We start from the raw sequence: 22,280 nt of genomic DNA, 5'->3' as shown, positions 1-22,280 counted from the left end.
AGGGGATTAGTTGGCTTGGGTAACCAGAATAGTCTTTCAGCCTTAGGTTGCTGATTAAACTTAGCTCAGAGTTGCCTACTGCCTGCCAGCTGTTTGATGACCCATATGAGATAATCCCAAGCAAAGGATGCTGCTGCATGCTGTGCTGCTTGTTTTTATTCTTACAAAAAAGTTCACAAAACTGGGTGACCTGTAGCATGTGTTGTGAAGATACTTACTCTTTGTCCTACTTTGCAGTGGCAGTCTGTGCATCAGACTGGTTCATGTGCTTAGAGCTTCTGAAAGCTGAGAGCACATCATAAAGAAAATCAAAACCAAAATCAAGCCCTTCTTTTTCTTATTTCACCTACAGCAGCAACAGTGGTTTCTTTGCAGGCTATTTTCAAGAACCATGTAGCTATTAAGAGATACAGACAATGAATGTATAGTGGTCACTTTGGGAAAAAAAAAAGACATGTAAGCAGTGTATTGAATAAAGGTGTGGATGCTGTATAGAAAGGAACGTTTTCAAGGCAGGTATTTAAAAGTCTGTATTCAAATTACTAGCTGAACTTTGCTGATACAGATTTGAAGTGAAAAGGTGCCAGTACCATTGTATATCTGCCCATGCTGAATACAGGTGCATTAGGCAGGACCTTTCTGCTGTGCAATCTGCTGGAATTAAAAAAACAAAAAGTTCTGTCCCCCCTCAGAAAGGAGAAAGTGCAACACCCAGAATTCAACCAGCTGAATTATGGATTAGGGTGAAAGTAACACATCTTGGAGGAAAAAAACAGTAGGCATTAGTTGGGATTTTGGAAGTGAGAAGCTCTGTGATATTAGAGTGGAAATTTGGCCTCTAGCACCTTTTCAGTTCAGGAAAGGTACCAACACAAGCAATAGAATGAAAAACTTAACAGTTAAGCAAGGGGAGAAAAGCGGAAGCAAAACCTTCATGCTTTGCTCGGAAGGTACTAGGATCAGTGCTTGGGCAGTCTTGAAATCCAGAGCTTTGTCCAGAAAGTGCTCTTATTTTTGAGAAAAGCAAATGTAAGGAGGCATCATTGCTTTTGTGAGAGAAAAACTGTTCAGAGACTTTCACACCTGTCTACTAGCTGTCTGCAGAAAGACAGGTCAAAATTCATTGAGGGTGCCTTTTGCTGGCTCGAGGTTCAGTCTGTCTTCTGTCTTGAGGGGTGGTCTGGTGGAGTTTTCATAGATGTCTGCTAGAGCCCTGCAGTAGAAAGGGAAGGTAGATGTCTCTGGAGGGTCATTCCTCCTATCTCTCCTCTGAAGGGATAAATTTATGCCTGGAGGTGCCTGTCTTTGCTCTGTTGGTTACAGAGCGGGATGAGATGATACCCTAAACCCAAATGTGTGCTTTGGAGTTGGCTGAAGCTAGTCAAGAGTAATTCTACCCTTCATAACCTGATTGGCACAAGAAGAAATACAAGGATATCCCCCCAAGGAAACATGTAAGTGATGAACCCACACTGTTGTGCTTTGGCTGCTCCAGATAATCCATCATAGATGTTGGAGTGCTTTTGAACCTCCTTTTTTCCTTTGAAGGAAATACCTGGAGAGCAGAACAGCATGATGCAGGACACCATCAAAAGCACAACAGCTGCTCTTTGCTTTTCATGCTGCTGTTCAGACTCTTGGGGAGAAATGTTAATTGCAATTTGTTTCAGTTATTTTCCTTTAAAACCACTAGTACTTTTTTTCCAAGTCCCGGTACAATGGAGCTAAGAAGAATATTTACAACCAGTTTGTTTTCTTCCTGCTGTTGTTTAAAAAGTCTAGTAGCAGCAGAGCTTACTATACTTCGAAGTTTCTTGTTCTAGGTAAATGACATGGGGAGAGAAGGTACTATATGTGCTTGGAGAAGTATGTTGAAATGTATAATGCTGTTGCTTTCAAGTCACTCTTTCCCAAGTGTGTAGCATTGCATGGGGTTGTTATGACCCAAATGCAGGACCTGGCACTTTGCCTTAGAATCATAGAATAGTTAGGGTTGGAAAGGACCTTAAGATCATCTAGCTCCAACCCCCTTGCCATGGGCAGGGACACCTCACACTAAACCGTATCAAATTGAACCTCATACCACTGGCCACAGCCCATCCATCCAGCCTGTCCAGATCTCTCTGTAGAGCCTTCCTGTCCTCCAGCAGATCAGCACTCCCATCCAACTTGGTGGTGTTCACTAATTTACTGAGGGTGCTCTCAGTCCCCTCATCCAGATCATCAATGAAGATAATAAACAACACAGGCCCTAACACTGAGCCCTGAGGGACACCACTAGTGACTGGTTGCCAACTATATGTGATGCCATTTACCACCACTCTTTGGGCTCGGTGATCCAGCCAGTTTCCAGCCCAGCAAAGAATACACCTGTCTAGGCAATGAGAAGAAAACTTCCCCAAGGGACGGCTGTTGGAGACAGTGTCAAATAATTAAAGTCAATGACCACAGCCTTTGCCTCATCAACCAGGTGGGTCACCATATCATAGGAGATCAGGTTGGTCAAGCAGGACCTGCCCTATGTGACCGTATGCTGACTGGGCCTGATCCCTCCATTTTCCTGTGCATGCTTTATGACCACACTTAGGATCATCTGCTCCATGTCCTTCCCTAGTGCTGAGCTCAGGCTGACAGGCTTGTAGTTTTCAGGGTCTTGTTTCCTGCACTTTTTGTAAAGAGGCATCACATTGGCCAACCTCCAGTCCTCTGGGACCTGTCCTCTGGACCAGGATGCTGATAGATAACAGAGAGTGGCTTAGTGACCTACTCTGCCAGCTCCTTCAGCACTCCTGGGTGGAATCTGTCTGGCCCCATAGACTTGTATATGTGTAAGTGGAGCAAGAGGTAGCTAACTATTGCTTCCTGAATTATGGGGACTTCAACCAGCTCCCCATCTCTGCCATCCAACTTAGGGAACCAAGTACCCTAGATGGCTGGCATGACTTAAAAGACTGAGGCTAAGGCAGCATTAAGTACCCCAGCCTTTTCCTCATCCTCAGTCAGTAGCTTTCCCCTGGTATCCAGTAGAGAGCGGAGGTTCTCCTTGGCCCTCCTTTTATTGATAATATATTTGTAAAAGTATTTGTTATGATCTTTTATCTCTCTGTTCTATCACAGTTCCATCTGTGCCTTCACCTTCTTAACTCTATACAACCTAACAACATCCTGGTACTTTTCATAGGGTGATGGCTCCTTCTTCCACAGTTTCTCTTTTTCCTTGAGTTCCAGCACTATCTGTTCAGCCAGGCTGGTCTCTTCCCTGCAGGTCTGATTGTTGATACATAGGGACTGCCTGCTTCTGCAGCTTAAGGATTTGATTCTTGAAGAGTGTCCAGCCTTCCTGGACCCCTTTGTCCTTCAGTGTTGTTTCCCAAGGAATTCTGCCAGTCATGTCCTAAGCAGGCCTAAGTCAGCCCTCCAGAAGTCTACGGTGGGGGTTTTGCTGACCTTCTTCCTGACTTCTCCAAGGATTTAAAAGGCTTGCTTCTCTTGGGGATGGTACAGTACGGTCTCACGAGTCAGTCTCTTGCTCCTACTGCCTTATTCCCTTGGCTGTTCCACCTCTTCCCGCAGCTCTGCCACCATGCGGAGCAGATCATCAACCCGCTGTCATCTCACGCAGCCACCACCCAACATCACCGACAGCTCTGGCACAGCCGGGACAGCTCCATGTGTCTGAGAGCCCTCGGTGCGTGCGGCCACGTCCCCCCCGCCAGCAGAGGACTGCGGGTGCTTCCTGCCGCGAGGCTGCCCCCCCGGAGCGGTGTCCGGCTGAGCTGCGGGTACCGGGCCCTGCCCCTCACCTGCCCGCGCCCGTCCCCGCGCTCCCGCTCGGGGCGGTGCCGCCCGTGCTGCGCTGCCCCCGTGAGTGCGCGGCGGCGGCAGCGGCGCTGCTGGCTCCCGGTCAGGGAGTGGGGAGGGCTTGGGGCGCCCGTGGTGGCGCTGGGGGGTCAGGAACCAGGCTCCTGGGCGCTGCGGTCTCCCCGCGCTGCGGTGCTGAAGGCGCCTCTCCGGACACACCTTGACAAATGCTGATGTTCATTTGAATGAGAGTGTCCATCCCACCTTAGGAAGTACCAAAATCAGCCCTGTGGAAAGGGCTTCCCTATGGGTTTGTTATCGGTGTGGTGATCAAAAAGTTGACATCACCACTACATGGTTCTTCAGTGAGCTGACCCATTTTTAAACTAAAGGGCAAGACCCATTCTATGTTGTTTGTCAACATAAAGCAATGTAAAGTGCAAGATTTTTTGTTCAGCAAACTAATAGCAGTGATGGTACAGCTGTCTGGGGGATACATCTGTTGAAGACTGGAAGGATGCTGAGGGAAAATAAGACTGTCCGGAGGACATCACCCTTCTATGAGAAGGGTACTGATGGCAGTAGAAATTTCAAAATGGATATAAGCATATATGGGACAATGTTGAGTGAGGATTTCTGCTCTTGCTTCCTCTGAGGTGGTGCCTGGGTGTTCATGGGGCTTGCAGCAGGGTCATGCTTGGGTTTTCTCCTGTCCTTGGTAGAAAACTCCTTGTTCTGGCCTTAATTCTTCAATCAGAAGAAATTCTCAGAAGCAGCAAGGCTTTGAAATAGATCAGGAGTGATTTTTCAGAAGCTGAAACAAATTGTAATTGTTTAGGAAGTGATAATACTGCTTATGTGAAACCATGCCCTGTCAGCTTATTTTTACACATGGTGTTTTATGTTTAGCAGCACAGATGTTTGTTACAGTTTACGTTTTGCTGTTAACCAGATGCAAGATTGCTTATTTTCTTACGGGATTGTTTTGGAGAATGTCCCTTTTTAGAATGTTGTTAATCGGGAAGGAAATCTACCAACCTGATATAATAGGTATGTTAACCATTAGATAAGAGGAGGAATAATATCTTATTTTATTTGAAAATACAATGCAGTCAAGGAACAAGAATTTGGACGGGGAACAAAAGTAACAAACATAAAATGCACTTTAAATAAAAGACAAGGACCAGTAGCAGTAGGTGGAATTTAGACCCTATTGAAGTTGGTGGGAGCTTTGCCACCAACTTCAGTGGGACAGGATTTCACCCAAGGATGTGGCCCCTGCCCCAGAGTACACCCTGCTAGGTTATCTAGGTGTGTCATTGCTTCCTGCTGGTCTCAAAGTCCTCTGCTCCTGCTAAAACCTGAAGGTGCCCAAAGTCTTGGGGTGAAGCCATTTCCTACTTGGCCTGATCAGCCAGGGCTTGCAGTGTTTCTCATTAGAGAAACTGGTGCTAAAGCAGGTGTGAGAGCTAGGTGTGTGCAGAGCAAAGCTAATCTATAATTCAGATCAGTGTTTTTAGCATTCCGATCAAGTTTCCTCAGCTTGAAGGTGGTTATGTACAATCTGGTAATTTTCCTGGAATAATTTATATTGTTTTATGTGGTCAGGACTGTGTTACGCTACAGGAATACTGATTGTACATTCAAAAAAAGGCTCATCGTTTCAAGTATGGTTGGGAGTGGGAGTGAGAGGAACCAGCCCGAAACATATTTCCTTACTTCAAAGGCAAGAACGCCTGTTTCAGAAAGTGAGGTCACAGCCGGATCCAACTTCTAAGGAGGGGAAAATAATAATCTCTGTGAAAATCACCCTTTGATACAATTGCAAAGATAACAAATGATATCAGAGGAAAGGTTTTGGGCAAAGGTGTAGTGAATGGCCCCTGTACTGCATCGTACTAAACCAAAAGATTTGTTCTCCTGACAAAAAACCCCACCTGTCTTTTATTGAAGGTCTCTTTGCCAGGCTATGGTGAAAATAATTGAAAGCAAAAGGTTGTTTTGGTACCTGCTGTTTCAAAAGCAACAGAAGCATGTGAGAGAGATGTTTAGGATGAAGATCAGTCACCTGTGAGATGAAGAACAGCATTGTGTATGAGCAATGCAGAACATGGCTGCAGTGTGAGCACTGTGCCCTGTCTGTTATCTGCATGTTGTTAGGAGATATTTTATTCACAACACAAATGCTCAGACTTTCTGAGCATGCTTTTTGGACAGGATGAAGTTGCTATCCATATCATGAGTGCAGCTCTCAACTGAGGGAAGCCTTATCTACCTCTACCTGGAGGTGCTTCCTATACAAGGATAATGTCACCCTGCACAGCCTGACCTCTGCCTTTAGCTTCTGTTTCCCACAGAGCACATTGTCTCTGGCATTTTGTGATACATGGGCCTGTCACTTACGCACTGCAAGCAAGTGTGTCATTAGTTACTATCAGGCTCTTAAGGCTAGCCCCATTCCCATTGTATGGGCATGATAGAAACCCACACATTGATCATAGAATGGTTTGGGTTGGAAAGGATGTTAAGATCATTTATTTCTAAACCTCCTGCCACAGGCAAGGACTCCTCATCCTAGACAATGTTGCCCAAGGCTCTGTCGAGCCTGGCCTTGAGTACTGCCACGGATGGAACATATACTTGGGCAACTTGTTCCAGTTCCTCACCACCCTCACAGTAAAGAGCTTCCTTATATCTAACTTGAACTGCCCCTTTAATTTTGACCCCATTACCTCTTGTCCTATCACTGCAGTCCCTGATGAAGAATCCCTCACCAGCATCCCTGTAGGCCCCTTCAGATACTGGAAGGCTGCTATGAGGTCTCCACGCAGCCTTCTCTTCTCCAGGCTGAACAGCCCCAACTTTCTCAGCCTGTCTTCATATGGGAGGTGTTCCAGTTCCCTGATCATCCTCGTGGCCCTTCTCTGGACTTGTTCCAACAGTTCCATGTCCTTATGTTGAGGATACCAGAACTGCACACAATAGTCTAAGTGGGGCTTCACAAGAGCAGAGTAGAGGGGCAGGATCACCTCCTTCCACCTGCTGGTCAAGCTCCTTTTGATGCAGCCCAGGATATGGTTGGTTTCTTGGCTGTGAGCATACACTGAAGCCAGCTCGTGTTGAGTTTCTCATCAGCCAGCATCTCCAAGTCCTCCACAGGGCTGCTCTGAATCTCTTCTTCTCCCTAATCTGGATTTTCCATGTAAAAAATGCTCAGCACCTCATGAAAATCATTAATGCTCAGCAACACTGATATCAGCTCAGAGGTGCAAACTCTGAGGAACACAATGCATAAGTTACTGGGGTGTGGTGGGGCCTGGACCTTACACATAGTGAAATGTCTTAGGAAGATCTCTTCTCTGGTGTTCCGTGATTGATCCAGCTCAGGCCCAGTGGTCCATCCAGGCCTACCCGGGGACGTTGTGCAAAGGGCAGGTGAGCCCTGCCTATTGCACTGCATCCCTGCAGACCTCCCTGGATCTTGCTTCTTTCTGAGCTGGGGCATCTCTCTACCTCCTTTCCATTTTCTGTCTTTATTAATAGCCTCAGCTGGGACATCACTGTATTCTGTGTTGCTTCTAACTCCTCTGTTCTGGCCATTGACTGTCTAAACTCTACCATGAAAATTGACTTGGCAAGTAGTAAACTTTTTCACCAGTCTTGTGGCATTTCTTGATATTTCTGTAGTGCAGAATAAACCTGTGTTTGTCCTGAAATCCAGAGTTTGGTCTGAGTTAAACTGGTCTTGACTTTCACACTAACTTCGGAAAATAAATCCATTAACACATTTCCTGTGGGTATCTTGTTCATAGTTGGCTGCAGTTTATGGCAAGGATTTCTTTGTTTTGTTTTGGAGGGCTTTTTTTTTGTATTTTCTGTAGCATTTTTCTTGGTGCACAGCAGTGGGATCCTCCCTGTTTCCTGAAGCTCCAGACTGAATGTAAACCACCACTGCCAGGCAGTGGTGGATGAGTTAGCCCAATTACTGTGGTCTTCATAGGACACAGATATTAGTGGAACCTCTGCATCACTCAGGTGGGAGTTAAGCAAAGCATAAGACTTGTATTGTCCTAGAAAGCGCTGAAATTCATAGGAGATGCTCCAGTGCAGTGCTCTCTATGGCACCTTACACCAGTTCAGAGTTCAGGAGTGCCTTGTCCCTGCTTTGGGGAGGGGGCAGGTGTCCACTGAAACCAATCCTGGCTGACAGGATTGGGTAGAGTTGGAGAGACTGCATGAGTGAACCAACAAATTCACGTGGGTGAAGAGGTCTGTCCGCTTACTGAAGGGAGAAGATAGTTTTCCTTCTCTGTGTGTGCTGGCAGTTCCCATGGTACATCAAATGAGATCTTATAAGACTGGCCTGAAACCTGTCTTTCTTCATTAGTCTAAATCCATGTCTCTCAGGAGAATGTTTGAGAACTGTTGGTGAAGGAGAACATTCCTGACACAGCGAGACTTGTAAATCCTCAGCTTTGTTCCTGCAGTTGTAATTACTTTCTCATAGTAGGGGAGTTAGCATAAGGCCAAGAGAAAGGGACTTAAGCTAGGGCTTATGATTGGTGTCTTGGAAAAGTGAAGAGGATTTTTTATTTTGTAGTTAATGCTGTGGTGACAAAGTTGAAGCATTGGATTTAAGAGCTTACTCAATTAAGTTTCTTAGCACGTATTTTCCCATCTTTTACCCTGGGTTTCTGCCAGAGCTGGTGAAGTACCAGTCTCACTTGACCATACTATAAATTGCATTTAGTAGTATTCTTGCCTAAACATTATTCTCAGCATACTGTTGATGTTAGAGTGTGCTGTATACTGCTGGCCCATTACTGGTATACAAGGCACTATTCATTGGAAAGTGAAAGCCTCACTCCAACATTGCTTCTAAATAAAACAGCTTTTCTCCTTTTCTATAATTAATGAAGAAACGTTTTAAGGGCCTGCTGCTGAAGCTGGGCCAAATGCTGCAGTGTGAATATCAGACTGGGACTTCTTGGAGCTACAGGATGCAGTCTGAGATGGAAGATGGCATCTAGTCCTACTCAGGTAGTGATTTTGGTGCCTGGAGCCAAATCTGATTTGTAAAAGTATGGTAGGCTGCTGTCAGTACCATCTCTGTTACTCTGGCTTCAGTTGCCTGTCATCTTTGGAGTGTGCCTCTGTAGGGACATTCAAAGCTAATGGTGCTTGTCACAAGTGTTGGGCTTGCTCCACTTGAGGCCCGTTCAAGATGAAGAGCATATTTTTCTGTGTATGTGAATTAGGAGTAATCCAGCAGGTCCTATGGAAACATCCTACCTGTGGAGAGCATCATAATATCCAATCGCCCAATTCTGACTGAGGATGATGATGTTGGGATGAAGGTGGGATGGCAGAGTGTAGGCTGAGGAAAATGGCTGCAGTTAGTGGGAGCAACACATAGGAGGGTTAGGGACAGGTAATCAGAAAGAACTGGGGCATGAACTGGTGATGCAGCAAAGTGAAACCCCTATCATAAGAGGTGGTGCCCATTGACTGGAGAAGAGCTAAGAGATAAGTGAGTTTACTTATTAGAGATGGGCAGATTCACTTGGCAGGCACAGGGAAGCTGGCAGACTGTTGTGGGTTTTTCTACTTTTAGGGTTAAAGGGAAGAGTGGTAGCTCTCCTTTATCTTGAGTAAAACTTCTGATGCAGTGCCATACTCAAGGTTATTTAAGATGAGGACTGGTAGGTGTCGTGGTTTAAGCCCAGCCGTAAATCAGAGCCACGCAGTCTCTCTCTCACTCCCCCTCTTCCCCCCCTCCCCACTCCCGGAGGGATGGGGAGGAGAATTGAAAGAATGTAACTCCCACGGGTTGAGATAAGAACAGTCCAGTAACTAAGGTGTAACACAAACCACTGCTGCTGCCACCAATAATAATAATGATAAGGGAAATAACAAGGGAAGAGAACACAACTGTTCACCACCTGCTGACCAGTACCCAGCCTGACCTGAGCAGTGAACTAGCCCTTCCGGGTAACTGCCCCAAGCTTTACATCCTGGCATGACATGCTGTGGCATGGAATACCTCTTTGGCTAGTTTGCGTCAGGTGTCCTGTCTCTGCTTCCTCCTGGCTTCCCCTTCTCCCTGGCAGAACATGAGACTCAGAAAGTCCTTGGTCAGACTAAACATTGCTAAGCAGCAACTAAAAACATCGGTGTTATCAGTGCTGTTCCCAGGCTGAAAGTCAAAAACACAGCAGTGCACCAGCTAAGAGGAGAAAAATGACTGCTCCTGCTGAACCCAGGACAGCAGAAAATTGCACAGGGCACAAAAGATGGAGGGAAGAGTTGGAGAGGAAGACAGACACCAATAAAGGACTGGGGCCCTTGGCAATTGCTCTTGGGATGCTTTTGTTGCTTCTTCTGATGGTTCTTGATGCAACAAGTACAAGGGTGCTAATGGGATATACTGCTGCTCAGAGGGTGGTTCAGAGAACAGCTGCACACAGGGCAAGGGACTATCCATGTTTCTGGGGCTTAGATCCCTTTCCTTTGTAACATGAAGGCTGAGGTTATGACTCATCTCTAAAAATACATTGGTGTAATGATCCAAGTGGGGAAGGGCCATTCTTGGCACAGCATCGTGTGTGTAAACGCTGCCTAACAAAGCATTTGGCTGGAGAGTAGCAGAGTGTTGGTGGAGTTTTCTAACAATGGAGTTAAGGCAGCTGGAAGTTTTGAAGGGAAGGTGTGATGTTACACCATGGTTGCCTGTGACAACTGGGGCTAGACTCGGCAGTGTAAAAAGCAAAAAACTCCTTCTCCTGCTGTGCTCATGGATTCAGGTGAGGAGGAGCCCTCTAGATGCTCTCTAAAGGCAAGGACAGTTTTGAAGCACCAAACTTAATTGTTTTCAGGAAGAGTAAGACAAAGCTTCTATACCTGTGCTGTGTGCAAGGACATAAATCTTAAAGGGACAGACTCCCTAACAGCACTGGTTCCACAGATGTCCCTGAGGAGATGACCCCACTACTGGCTGTCCTGGTTTGACTGACTGTAGCTTTTAACAGGTGCTGTTACTGTCTGCGTTAGGTGGACATCTGTGCAGATGGTCCAGTTTGTAGGCTTGATGAGTTGCATGGCAAAATATTCCCCCTGCAAGATACGTGTCTCATGGGAAGGGAGACTCCAGAAGGATTTCTTAAGGGATCCCTCTACACAGAAGGATTTGCTTTCCCTGCTGCTAATCACATCATAGAATCCCAAGCAGATGAGCTGCATATGAACTGCACATGTGCTGGTGCACACTGTTGCTTGGCCATGCCAGCGGGTCCGTACACAGGAATAGTGCAGTTCCTGAAGTGGGACCCTGCAACGGTGCTGCCCTGGGTGGGACAGGGTTGTTCAGGGGGCCCTGCTGTGCTCTCAATTTCAGCTGTTGCTTCAGCCTTTGCTTCGTGTAACAGAGTTAAAACTCGATTCTGGGTGTCTGTTTTCCTGAGTGATACCTGTTTCAGCCTGCACAGTTGGAGGCCACAGCAGTCTGTGCTACTACCTGTGGCTGGAGCTTGAAGGGGTGAAATGTCCTAGCAGGTCTGTTTGACTGCAGCTAGTGTCACTGACTGCAGCATGTGGGTGTGTTATGTTCCAGGGACAGTAGTAACACATGTGATGCATTGTTCTGGGATGTAATACTTCGTTCACCCTGAGACTTAAAAAATGTATGTCTCTTTTTAAAAGTACATCTCTCTCTTTCTACTTCTTTATAAGTTCTAGTCCAGGAGAGCTGCTCTGAAATCCAAAAGATGGGATTTGTGTTCTTGGCTTGCCCACTTGTCTGTGGACTGGGTGTAAGTGGAGCGGGGTGGGAGCTGGGGTGGAGTGTTGTGTCTCTCCTGGGATCGCACAGGCTTTGCAGTGTGACAGGGAGCAGGAAGCAGAAAACACTTTGGTTTTGTCTGTTTTAATTCTCTGTGCTAAGCCTAAGTGAAATGCCAAAGAAAACATTTTGCCATGTAAAAATGTGGAACTTGAGAAGCTTCATTTGTTGAAACGAAGCAGGGCTGTAGCAGTGTACCTGTGCAGTGATGCTCTTTTGCGGTATCTCCTGGTCCAGGTAGTGATGGCAGCATCTTTCTTGCAGGCACAGACACAAAGATGGAGTGTCAGAAAATCATCAACTTTGGAAACCAGCTTCTTCGCCGGAAAAACGTGGACTGCACTCGAGAAGACAGTCGACTCTCACGATGCCTCAACACGTTTGACTTAGTGGCCCTGGGTGTAGGCAGCACTTTGGGTGCAGGTGTCTATGTACTGGCTGGAGCTGTGGCACGGGAAAATGCGGGACCTGCCATCGTTATCTCCTTCTTGATTGCTGCCTTGGCTTCAGTGCTGGCTGGACTCTGCTATGGAGAATTCGGTGCTCGGGTTCCTAAGACGGGATCAGCTTATTTGTACAGCTATGTGACCGTGGGCGAGCTGTGGGCCTTTGTCACAGGGTGGAATTTAATCCTCTCCTATGTTATTGGTAAGTATAATGGTTGTGCTGTGAGAGCTTAGCTTTCATCCAGGATGGCAGCATAGTTTGTAAGATCAGCCTTCTTTGGGTGCCTGTGTTACTCTTATCCAGGTGTCTCCTATGTTGAAAGAATGTCAGATACCCTTCACGCCCTCAAGGCTGTTGGTTACAGAGTGTTCGGGATAAAGAGCTTACAGTTACATGGAACTGGCATCCAAGGAACTGGCATCTGATGTAATATGTGCAGGAGCTCGTTGTTCCTGGCCTAGAACATGAAATATGAGAGCCAGGACAAAAAAAATCCAAACCCAAACAGCACTAAAGAAATAGTCTGTCTACCACAACTTGTGGAGTTTTTCAAGATAAAATTGGTAGCTCTGGTGTCCCACCTCTTTAAAAGAATACACACTGTGCACTTTGTGTGAACAGAAGAGTCTGTTCTGCAGCTTGTTTTCCCACTGTTGAAAAGCTGGATTAAGGTGGAGAGTGTTCCCAGCTTTGCTGCAGGCATTGCCTACCACTACTGTAGAGGCTGTAGCTGTAGTTGAGCACAGAGACTGTCTGATGTGGTTGCCTGTGCTGGAGTTGAGACTTGAGCACCTGCCCACAGGTGAGTGTGTCAGGACAAACTGTTCTAGATATAAGGCGGCCCCTGACAGCATCCTCTGAGGAACTGCTCTGCAAACAAAACCAAACCAACCTCTTTTTTTAACTAGGTAATTATGTACAGTAGTAGTTATATCCTGGAATTAGATGCTGTTATATATAGTGTACTGTATTAGGCATCGGGAGTAGTCATAGCTACTTTCACACAGAAGAGGAAGAAGTTGGCTATTACCCAAGCCTACTTATTTTACACAGTGCTGTCACTGTCTGGTGGTAGCTCTTCGTTGTTACTATTTCAGTTCTCTGAAATGACTCTTCTGGCCCAGACAATGTCCCGGTCTTGGTCATCCTGAGACCCCAGGTTCAGTCCTCACCCTGGCAAGCTGTGCGTGGTTTGGTGCTTTCGGGAACCACAGCAAACAGCAGCCCCGGAGGGGTAAGTCTAAGCACTTGCTGCAGGCAGGAGTTGTACTGCTTGCTGGGATCATCACCACCATCCTGCAATAAGCTGAATTACACCCAGCTAACCTGTAAATTACATCTTTATCCCACTTGGATGCTCTGGCACTGGAGGCTGGAGCAGACCTGCTGGAGTGCAAAGCTTGTAGAGCTTGGTGAGTCTTGTGATCCAGACTCTGGTACTCCAGTGTCATGCTTCTGAAGGCCAGCTGGCTTCTGTAGGTCCCTCTGCCTGGGCTGCAAGGACAGGCATCTGGGGTCCTGATCCAGGGTGCACAGGGCTGACAGGGACTTCTGCCAGTGTGACAGTCGGACCTCTCTAGTAACAGAAATTACCAGGCCCAGGGGAAGTTCAGGGTGCTGGGGGTGTAAAGAAAAGATCAGTCTAGGCAGTAGCAAAGGCAAAGTTGGGGTTTACTAAGAAGCCAAACTGTAAGGATTTTTTTTATCTTGTCAGCTGAGCATGGGACCTATCACCTGTGTGTGTTACCACCAAAGCAGATGCCAGGCCTGAATACAGACTGTGAGCTGGATCTGCAGAGGAAATGTTCCTCCCAGCACCCAAGAAGCACATGCAGGGTTGCTTTGGGCCCCCCCATGGCAGAAAAGCTTGCAAGGTGACCCCAGTTTGGAACATGTGCCAACCACAAAGAGTGATCTGCATCCTTTCTGTCCTTTGGCAGGAACCTCAAGCGTGGCCAGAGCCTGGAGTGCAACATTTGATGAGATCATAGGCCAGCACATTGAAGAGTTTTGCAAAAGATACATGAAGATGGATGCTCCTGGAGTGCTGGCAACATACCCAGACATCTTTGCCGTGGTGATAATCACCATCCTAACAGGTAAAAACCTCACAGGGGTCTGTGAGTCTTTGACCTCCTTCCTCTGTCATTTCATTGTTTGCTTTTGGACTTTGCACAGAGTCCTCATTTATTTTGGACAACATATTGAAGAGTTTTTCTTTGGTACATATTTTGGATTGACCTATATATTTGCTGTGGAGTTAACACAAGGCATAGCCTGTTTACAAGGTTTTTAATTAGAGGGGAGCATTCTCAGTATTTTTTGAGCCACTTTTAAAACCTTCAATCAAATTTTATATAAGGAAGAAAAGAAAAGATGACTTGTTATCCTCAGTCAGGTATGGAGGTTTAATCCTTCCCTCCACAAATCCTATTACACAGGAATTCATTCAAGGAACCTTATTCCCCATTTGATAATCTGCCAATTTGCAGAGCATTGAGCCAGGAAAGTGAGCGGGGGGGAAGTGACTCAGTAACCATCTCATACTACTCTTTTGGTTTGGGTTCTTTTTTAAATATGTATAGGCTTCAGTTTGCAGCATTGAATGCAAGATTCCAGAGAAATAAATGTGTGACAAACATGCAGGTCTTCTTTTTTAAATGTGCCAAGGCTTTGATCAGAATTTGGAAAAATTTTGGAAAATTTTAAAATTAAAATCCTGTTACTGTTACCTCTGCTCCAACTGGATCTTGCAAAGCTAAATTTAGGCAAAGTTAAGAAATCATGCTTCTCGCATACCCCTGTGGTTTCCAGAGCACAGAAGCTGCGGTGTCACCCCCACAAGGTTATTCCAACATTTCCCACCCTGATCAAGATGAGCATCTCACAGGTGGGCTCACAGGGACAGGCTTCATAAGCATGAGACACTTTGGCATCTGGGATTGCATTTGGATCTAGGACTATACCAAGGACTACTGAAGTCAATAGCAGCCCTCTGTTTTTAGGGCTGCATCTTAATTGGAGAGATTTTCCTCTTTGTTAATTTGTATACAATTGGAATTGCTTTGGTTTCAAGTTAGAATCTGGTCTTTCACCTCAGATACTATTTACAAAATTTAGGGCTCCTCACTTTAGCACTACCTAGGCATAAAATTATACAGATTGCCAGTGGCTTTATTCCTCTGCATTGAGGATATTTCCTGGATTTTAATAAAAAATGCAAAACATTCTTTTCTACAAAAGCTGCTGAATAAGCTTTAGTCCCAATAATAAGCACTACAAGTTTATTTCTGCTTGCACTGTCCTGAGCTTCAGATTTGTACAAGGTACCTTAAAAGTTTTCCTGGGCAGGTACACAGTTCAATCAAACTCTTCCATGATGTGCCTGTCTCAGTTTATTTCCTGTTTTAAAAGAAGGAAAGGTGAGTGCATAGGATGTTTCCCTCTCCTTGAAGTGCCTACTGGAGTAGCAGTAAGGACACCCTATTGTGCTTCTCTTCTCCCTCAGGCCAGTGTGAACTTTTGTAATCTTCTTCTTCAGCCACCTTCTTAGATTTGGATTAAAAGCTTGGGTTCTCAAAAATCAGACACCTGAAGAGCAAACACAAGTTATCAGAGCTGCTTATTGTGAGAAGCCAACCTGTGCATCAGTGAGTTGCTAGTTATCAAAGCCTGTAAATGTGCTTTTCTTTACATGGATGCTCTTAAGATCACAAGCTTAAATCCTGCTCTTGCTGAACTCACTGACAAAGCTCCTGCTGATTGGAGTGGGAGCAAGATTCCCAAGATGCCAGCTTCTGCTGTATCTTCAGCACTAGTAGTAACCATCCTCCTGGATTCAGTCCCTGCCCATAGTTTCCCCTGCTTCTAGGGAAAATGAACATTGCTCATAACTTGTGCATTTGGCCAAGACCTTTATGATCATGTTCCTTCATGAAAAACCATCTGGGTTGCTTCCACTGGGTCTGTGGGTGGAGTTGAGGCTGTGGCCAGCTGTCACAGCATGGTGCCATGAGGTGACTAGCACTGGCATTGAAAGCACTGGAAGCAGCTTAGCTGTGTTTGCAAAGCACTTTTACCAGGGGCATGTGCCACATAGGCATGCTGGGTGGGAAAGTGTTTTACATCCCACAGTAGTAATGTCAGGGCTGAAGTCCTTGTCCTGCTTCCGAGTGAATTAATCTGGACCTACCTGAACTACTTGGCTTTGTGGAGAAATGAGGTGTGGTAAGTTGGGCAGAGCACAGTAGGAACAGCTCTGAGCTGTCTCTTAAAGTCCCCAGTGCCTGCTGCTGGTAGTGAAATACCTGACTACTTATGCCATTTTTTCCTCAGGGCTTTTAATTTTTGGCGTGAAGGAATCTGCCCTGGTGAACAAAGTGTTCACCTGCATCAACATCCTTGTTCTTGGCTTCGTCATGGTCTCTGGCTTCGTGAAAGGGTCTATTAAAAACTGGCAGCTGACTGAGCAGGACATTTACAACACCAGCCATGGCACTTATGGAGACAAGTAGGTTGGATCTTTTGTTCTCAGCTCTGAAATTGATAGGTTTTCAAATGCAACTTTATAGGGGAGTTTGCGGAGTGATTTAGAAAACCAGTGAATGGGAGGCTCCCTCCTTTGCCAAATGCCTTGGGAGCAAAGCTGGCTCCAGTGGGTGTTTGCTGAAAGCAGGCTATTCTGATGGGCTGAAATTGGTGGGAGATAGGCTGTGTCAATGTGGGCCCTGCTGCAGGACTGACACTTCCAGCCTCATGACAAATACAGCATCCAAATTTGAGAGAAAAAGGTTTTTAGACAACATCTTACCCAAGGCTACACCAGGCTGTCCTGGTGCCTCAGTGAAGCCTTGACTGGGTGTAGCTCTGTAGTTTCTTTGGACACTTAGGGAGTATCCTTGAGGCATTGTTAGACCTTTTGGAGACCTTGTTCCAGACGCTCAGTAAAATCATAAAATCACAGAATCAAAGAACAGTTTGTGTTGGAAGGGACCTGAAAAAATCATCTAGTCCAACCACCCTGCAGTGAGCAGGGACATTTTCAACCAGATCAGGTTGCCCAGAACCACGTCCAACCTGGCCTTTAATGCCTCCAGGGTTCTCACATCCACCACCTCCCTGTGCAATCTGTGCCAGTGTTTCATCATCCTCCTTGTAAGGAATTTCTTCCTCATGTACAGCCTGAAGGGCAAGTTGCAGATTATTTTAATGCATTGCAGAAAGCGTATCACAAATCCAGTTTAATGGTATTTTGGTACTTGGCCAAAATCCTGTCTTCTTATACAAGATCAAAATTAAGGAGCCTGTAAGGGTTGCCAGAGATACAAGGCTGTTCATTTTTTTCTTGAGACTATACAACACAGAATGAGGGCTTTTAAATATCTCCACGTACATCAACTCAGTCCTGGCTCAGTATTTAAACCCTTTATGCTGGCCTGCAAGGAAGCACAGCTTAACAAAAACTGAAGACATTTATAAATGTTGCATTGGTCAAATTTAGCTTGTGTGCAGGCTGCTTATTGAACCTCTCTGCAAAATTCATCCTGCTGTGAACAAATTGCTTCTATAGGGCAGGTCTCCCCTTCTCTGCTATTCCCATGCAAGGAGCAATTAGTGCAGTAGCTTCAAAGTGTAACTGTAGCTCTTTCACCTGCAGCACTTACTATTTTTGTAAAACCCATCTGGGGCTTACTTTACTTTATCATTATTTCTGGAGTAATTCACATTTGGATTGTGCTATTTCTGCAAGTAACAGGTCAGTTTTCATCTAAGTCTCAACAGAGCTTCTATGGGAGAGCTCAGATGCTTACACCTGATAAGACTTGCAGATTTGGGATTTATGTTAATTGCTTTAACTCATCTTTATGAAGGCTTTTCCCTGAAAAAGTGACCTAAGTACTTGATCTGAAGGGTATGTTATACACGACTCAGGACAGGCACGTGGATCTGGGGTCCTGATCCAGAGTACGCTGAGTCCAGTATGCTTTTGCCTGTTGACTTCAGTGAACTTTGAATGAGGCTCAGCAAAGCATCCGGGATTTAGGCTTCTCTCTTCCCTCAGGGTCACCAGCATGGTTTGGGTACGAACTTGGCACAGGGAATTTTGAGGTTGAGAGTGGAGAATTTGCACATTCTAGACAGTCATGGCACCCTGCGTTGCTCTCTGTTATCTACTTTCCTACATATTGTCTGGGTCCATCCTGGGTGAAAAGGGCATGGTTTACATGTTTCTCAGTCTTTAGCTTTCAGAATTACATGTTGTGCTTTGTCAAAAGCTTATGTTTAAATGAGTGTATCACACACATGCAATGATATTAGGAGAGGAATTTTAATATGCATGCTGTTTTCTCCTTGTTTTAGCTATTTTTATCCAGACCCCAAAACAGGTGGTGGGAACAAACCATGAAGCATTTTTATTCCATGCATCCCCCAGGCTGTTGCAGGCCAGTCCCAAGCTCAGCACTGTGTAGGGCTGTAGCATTTTGCATGGTATTTGTATGCAAGCATATGAAAGGGAGAGTGTGTTCTGTTGAAGTCCAGCTTTGGATTTTGTTATGAGATATATGAGTAGTTTTGTTACTCCCACCTAGACAAAATGACTTCTAACTCAGTGCCATGCCTTTTAGTCAAACACAGGAGGAAAAGCTCTACGGTGTTGGAGGGTTTATGCCCTATGGAATGAAAGGAGTACTCTCAGGGGCAGCCACGTGTTTTTATGCTTTCGTGGGATTTGACTGTATTGCTACTACAGGTAAGAGGGAAGGTGTCTTCATTCCAGTTTTGAACCTGGTTGGTGGTAGATTGGCTTTCAGTAATGTTGCACAGCACAGGTAATGAGTAATTCAGGGCATTGCTTTCATCATCCCTCTGAACCTCAGCCCAAAACAGACTTTTGGCTCAGCTGTTCCTAATAGTCAAAGAGCTGAGTGTGTCCAAGTCCCTGGGTGCCTGACTGTTGACTTTCAGCTGCTCTGGCAGGCAGCTAGACCGTATAATCCACAAAATGAGCTTTCTCCCTTCTGTGCCTGCAGGCTCCAATCTCATGGGTGGTCACTGGTGACACTAACCAGAAACAGAAAACATGTCTGGCATTACCAGTTAGGCAAACAGGGAAGGTTCAGGTTCACATGCCTTCTATAACTGGTGAAGTTTGAATCTCTAACTCCAAGTGGTGCTTTAATCTACAGTTTATTCTTGAGTAGGGCTCTTCAGTGCCTTCAGGTGGAGAAGCTCTGCTGGCTTGGAGTATTTAAAGAGCCAGACAAAGAAGGAGACTCTTCAGAGTCATCTGCAGCCTAAAGCTGGGCCTCAAAGTTAGAAGGAGTTTTTATGTCCAAAGGCTCTCTTTTCTGAGAGAGAAATCATCAGCATTGTCTTATTTTTCCTGGCTAAGAAGAATCTCAGTTCCCTAGAGAAAGGAAGGATTATCCTTAATTTCCCATTTGGCATGAACTGACTTGCTTCAAAGCTGGAGCGGAGAGAGGAAGAGATTATCACAAAGACAGATAAAGCAGTACTGCCTTTTACTCCAAAGAGCTTGAGAAGTGCTGACTCCATTACTCCAGCCAGCCCTAGAGCCTATTCTTGGAGGAGAAACACATTCATTTGCCTTTGACTTCTAGGTGTATGGGTCTCTGCTTAGTGGTTTTTTGTCCCAAAAAGCCAAACCTGAGGAGTTCTTGCTTTCAAAGAAGGGCAGCTCTGTCGAACAGAGGAGACTCAAATCTTAATTAATCAGTGCCTGAATTTTGATATTTTTTAAAAAAGCATTCATCCCAGCCTAGTTGGCAAAAAGTCTTCCTTAAAAAGTAAAGGAAGTCCTTTTTTAAGAGGGTTTTTCAAGGATCTGTATGATTCCCAGGTGCTGTGCAAAGTCTGCCTCTCTCTCGAACTGGACACCTATGGTGTTTTGTTCACTGTGTAGCAGTTCTGATGGAAATGCTGACTGAAATGGTCACCCATAGATTTGCCCTACAGTAATTTCCAGTCCCATCATTTGTGATCGTTGAATCATAGAATCATAGAGTCATAGAATAGTTGGGATTGGAAAGGACCTCAAGATCATCTAGTTCCAACCCCCCTGCCATGGGCAGGGACACCTCACACTAAACCATATCACTCAAGGCTTCATCCAACCTGGTCTTGAACACTGCCAGGGATGGAGCATTCACAACCTCCCTGGGCAACCCATTCCAGTATCTCACCATCCTAACAGTAAAGAATTTCTTCCTTATATCCAGTCTAAACCTCTGCTGTTTAAGTTTCAACCCGTTACCCCTTGTCCTATCACTACAGTCCCTAATGAATAGTCCCTCTTCAGCATCCCTGTAGGCCCCCTTCAGATCCTGGAAGGCTGCTATGAGGTCTCCATGCAGCCTTCTCTTCTCCAGGCTGAACAGCCCCAGTTTTCTCAGCCTGTCTTCATCCAGACCCCTGATCATCCTCGTGGCCCTCCTCTGGACTTGTTCCAACAGTTCCATGTCCTTTCTATGTTGAGGACACCAGAACTGCACACAGTACTCCAAGTGAGGTCTCAGGAGAGCAGAGTAGAGGGGCAGGATCACCTCCTTTGACCTGCTGGTCACGCTCCTCTTGATGCAGCCCAGGATACGGTTGGTTTTCTGGGCTGTGAGTGCACACTGCTGGCTCATGTTCATTTTCTCATTGACTAACACCCCCAAGTCCTTCTCCATAGGACTACAATGAATTTCCTTTTTGCCCAACCTGTAGCTGTGCCTGGGATTGCTCCCACCCAGGTGTAGGACCTTGCACTTGTCATGGTTAAACTTCATGAGGTTGGCATCAGCCCACCTCACAAGTGTGTCAAGGTCCCTCTGAATGGCATTCCTTCCCTCCAGCGTATCAACAGAACCACACAGCTTGGTGTCATTGGCAAACTTGCTGAGGGCACGCTCAATTCCATTGTCCATGTCAGTGACAAAGATATTAAACAAGACCGGTCCCAACACCAATCCCTGAGGGACACCACTCGTTACTGATCTCCAATTGGACATTGAACCGTTGACCACAACTCTTTGAGTGCGACCATCCAGCCAGTTCTTTATCCACCGAGTGGTCCACCTATCAAACTGATGTCTCTCCAATTTAGAGACAAGGATGTCATGTGGGTCAGTGTTGAACGCTTTGCACAAGTCCAGGTAGATGACGTCAACTGCTCCACCCCTGTCCATCACTTTTGTAGCCCCGTCATAGAAGGCCACCAAATTGGTCAGGCAGGATTTCCCCTTAGTGAGGCCATGCTGGCTGTCACCAAGCACCTTGTTGTTTTTCATGTGCTCTAGCATGCCTTCCAGGAGAATCTGGTCCCAGATTTTGCCAGGCACAGAGGTGAGACTGACTGGTCTGTAATTCCCCGGGTCATCCATTTTCCCCTTCTTGAAAATGGGGGTTATATTTCCCTTTTTCTAGTCATCAGGAACTTCACCTGTCTGCCATGATTTTTCCAGTGTGATGGCCAGTGGCTTTGCAACTTCATTTGCCAGCTCCTTCAGGACCCGTGGATGAATTTCATCAGGTTCCATGGACTTGTGTACATTCAGGTTCTTAAGATGGTCTTGAACCAGATCCTCTCCTACAGTGGGCCCAAGGTCTAAGTTTTCACAGTCCATGCGTGCGCCTTCCAAGACTCGGGTGCTGCAGTCAGAGCCTTTGCCAGTGAAGACAGAGGCAAAGAAGCCATTCAGAACCACAGCCTCCTCCAAGTCCTGTGTAGCTAGTTCTCCTGAAAGTTTCTGGAGGGGGCCTACATTGTCCTTAGTCTGTTTTTTTAGCCGCTACATACCTATAAAATCCCATTCTATTATCTTTAACATCCCTTGCCAAGTTTAGCTCCAATTGGGCCTTAGCTTTCCTAACTTGGTCCCTAACTTCCCGGACAACATCCCTGTATTCATCCCAGGCCACCTGTCCTTGTTTCCACCTTTTATAAGCCTCCTTTTTCCTGTGAATTTTTCTCAGCAGCTCCTTATCCATCCAAGGAGGTCTCCTGGCCCTCCTGCTGCACTTCCTTCTAGTTGGGATGCAACACTCCTGAGCTTGTAGCAGGTGATCCAAGAGTCTTGGGCCCCCTTACACTCAAGGGCTGTATCCCATGGAACCTTGCTAAGCAGGTTCCTGAAGAGCCCAAAGTCTGCTCTCTTGAAGTCCAGGGCAGTGAGCTTGCTGCATGCTCTTC

At 45.9% G+C, this 22,280-nt stretch overlaps 1 protein-coding gene across 2 annotated transcripts in view; it reads left to right on the top strand.

Annotated features, from left to right (window-relative positions):
• SLC7A1 (solute carrier family 7 member 1) overlaps positions 1-22,280 on the top strand; it is a 47,708-nt gene that overhangs the window by 4,913 nt on the left and 20,515 nt on the right. For both annotated transcript variants that reach the window (XM_034060036.1, XM_034060035.1), the window contains exons 2-5: positions 11,903-12,286; positions 14,026-14,184; positions 16,421-16,595; positions 18,712-18,836. In XM_034060036.1, the coding sequence (XP_033915927.1) occupies positions 11,917-12,286; positions 14,026-14,184; positions 16,421-16,595; positions 18,712-18,836 (829 nt within the window). In that variant the 5' untranslated portion in view covers positions 11,903-11,916. The remainder of the gene's footprint in view (positions 1-11,902; positions 12,287-14,025; positions 14,185-16,420; positions 16,596-18,711; positions 18,837-22,280) is intronic.

Source organism: Melopsittacus undulatus, chromosome 2 (genome assembly GCF_012275295.1).
Source record: "Melopsittacus undulatus isolate bMelUnd1 chromosome 2, bMelUnd1.mat.Z, whole genome shotgun sequence".
In the NCBI taxonomy this organism is placed as follows: Eukaryota; Metazoa; Chordata; class Aves; order Psittaciformes; family Psittaculidae; genus Melopsittacus; species Melopsittacus undulatus.
The sequence above is the reverse complement of the archived record's forward strand: the minus strand, read 5'-3'. Positions and strand labels throughout refer to the sequence as shown.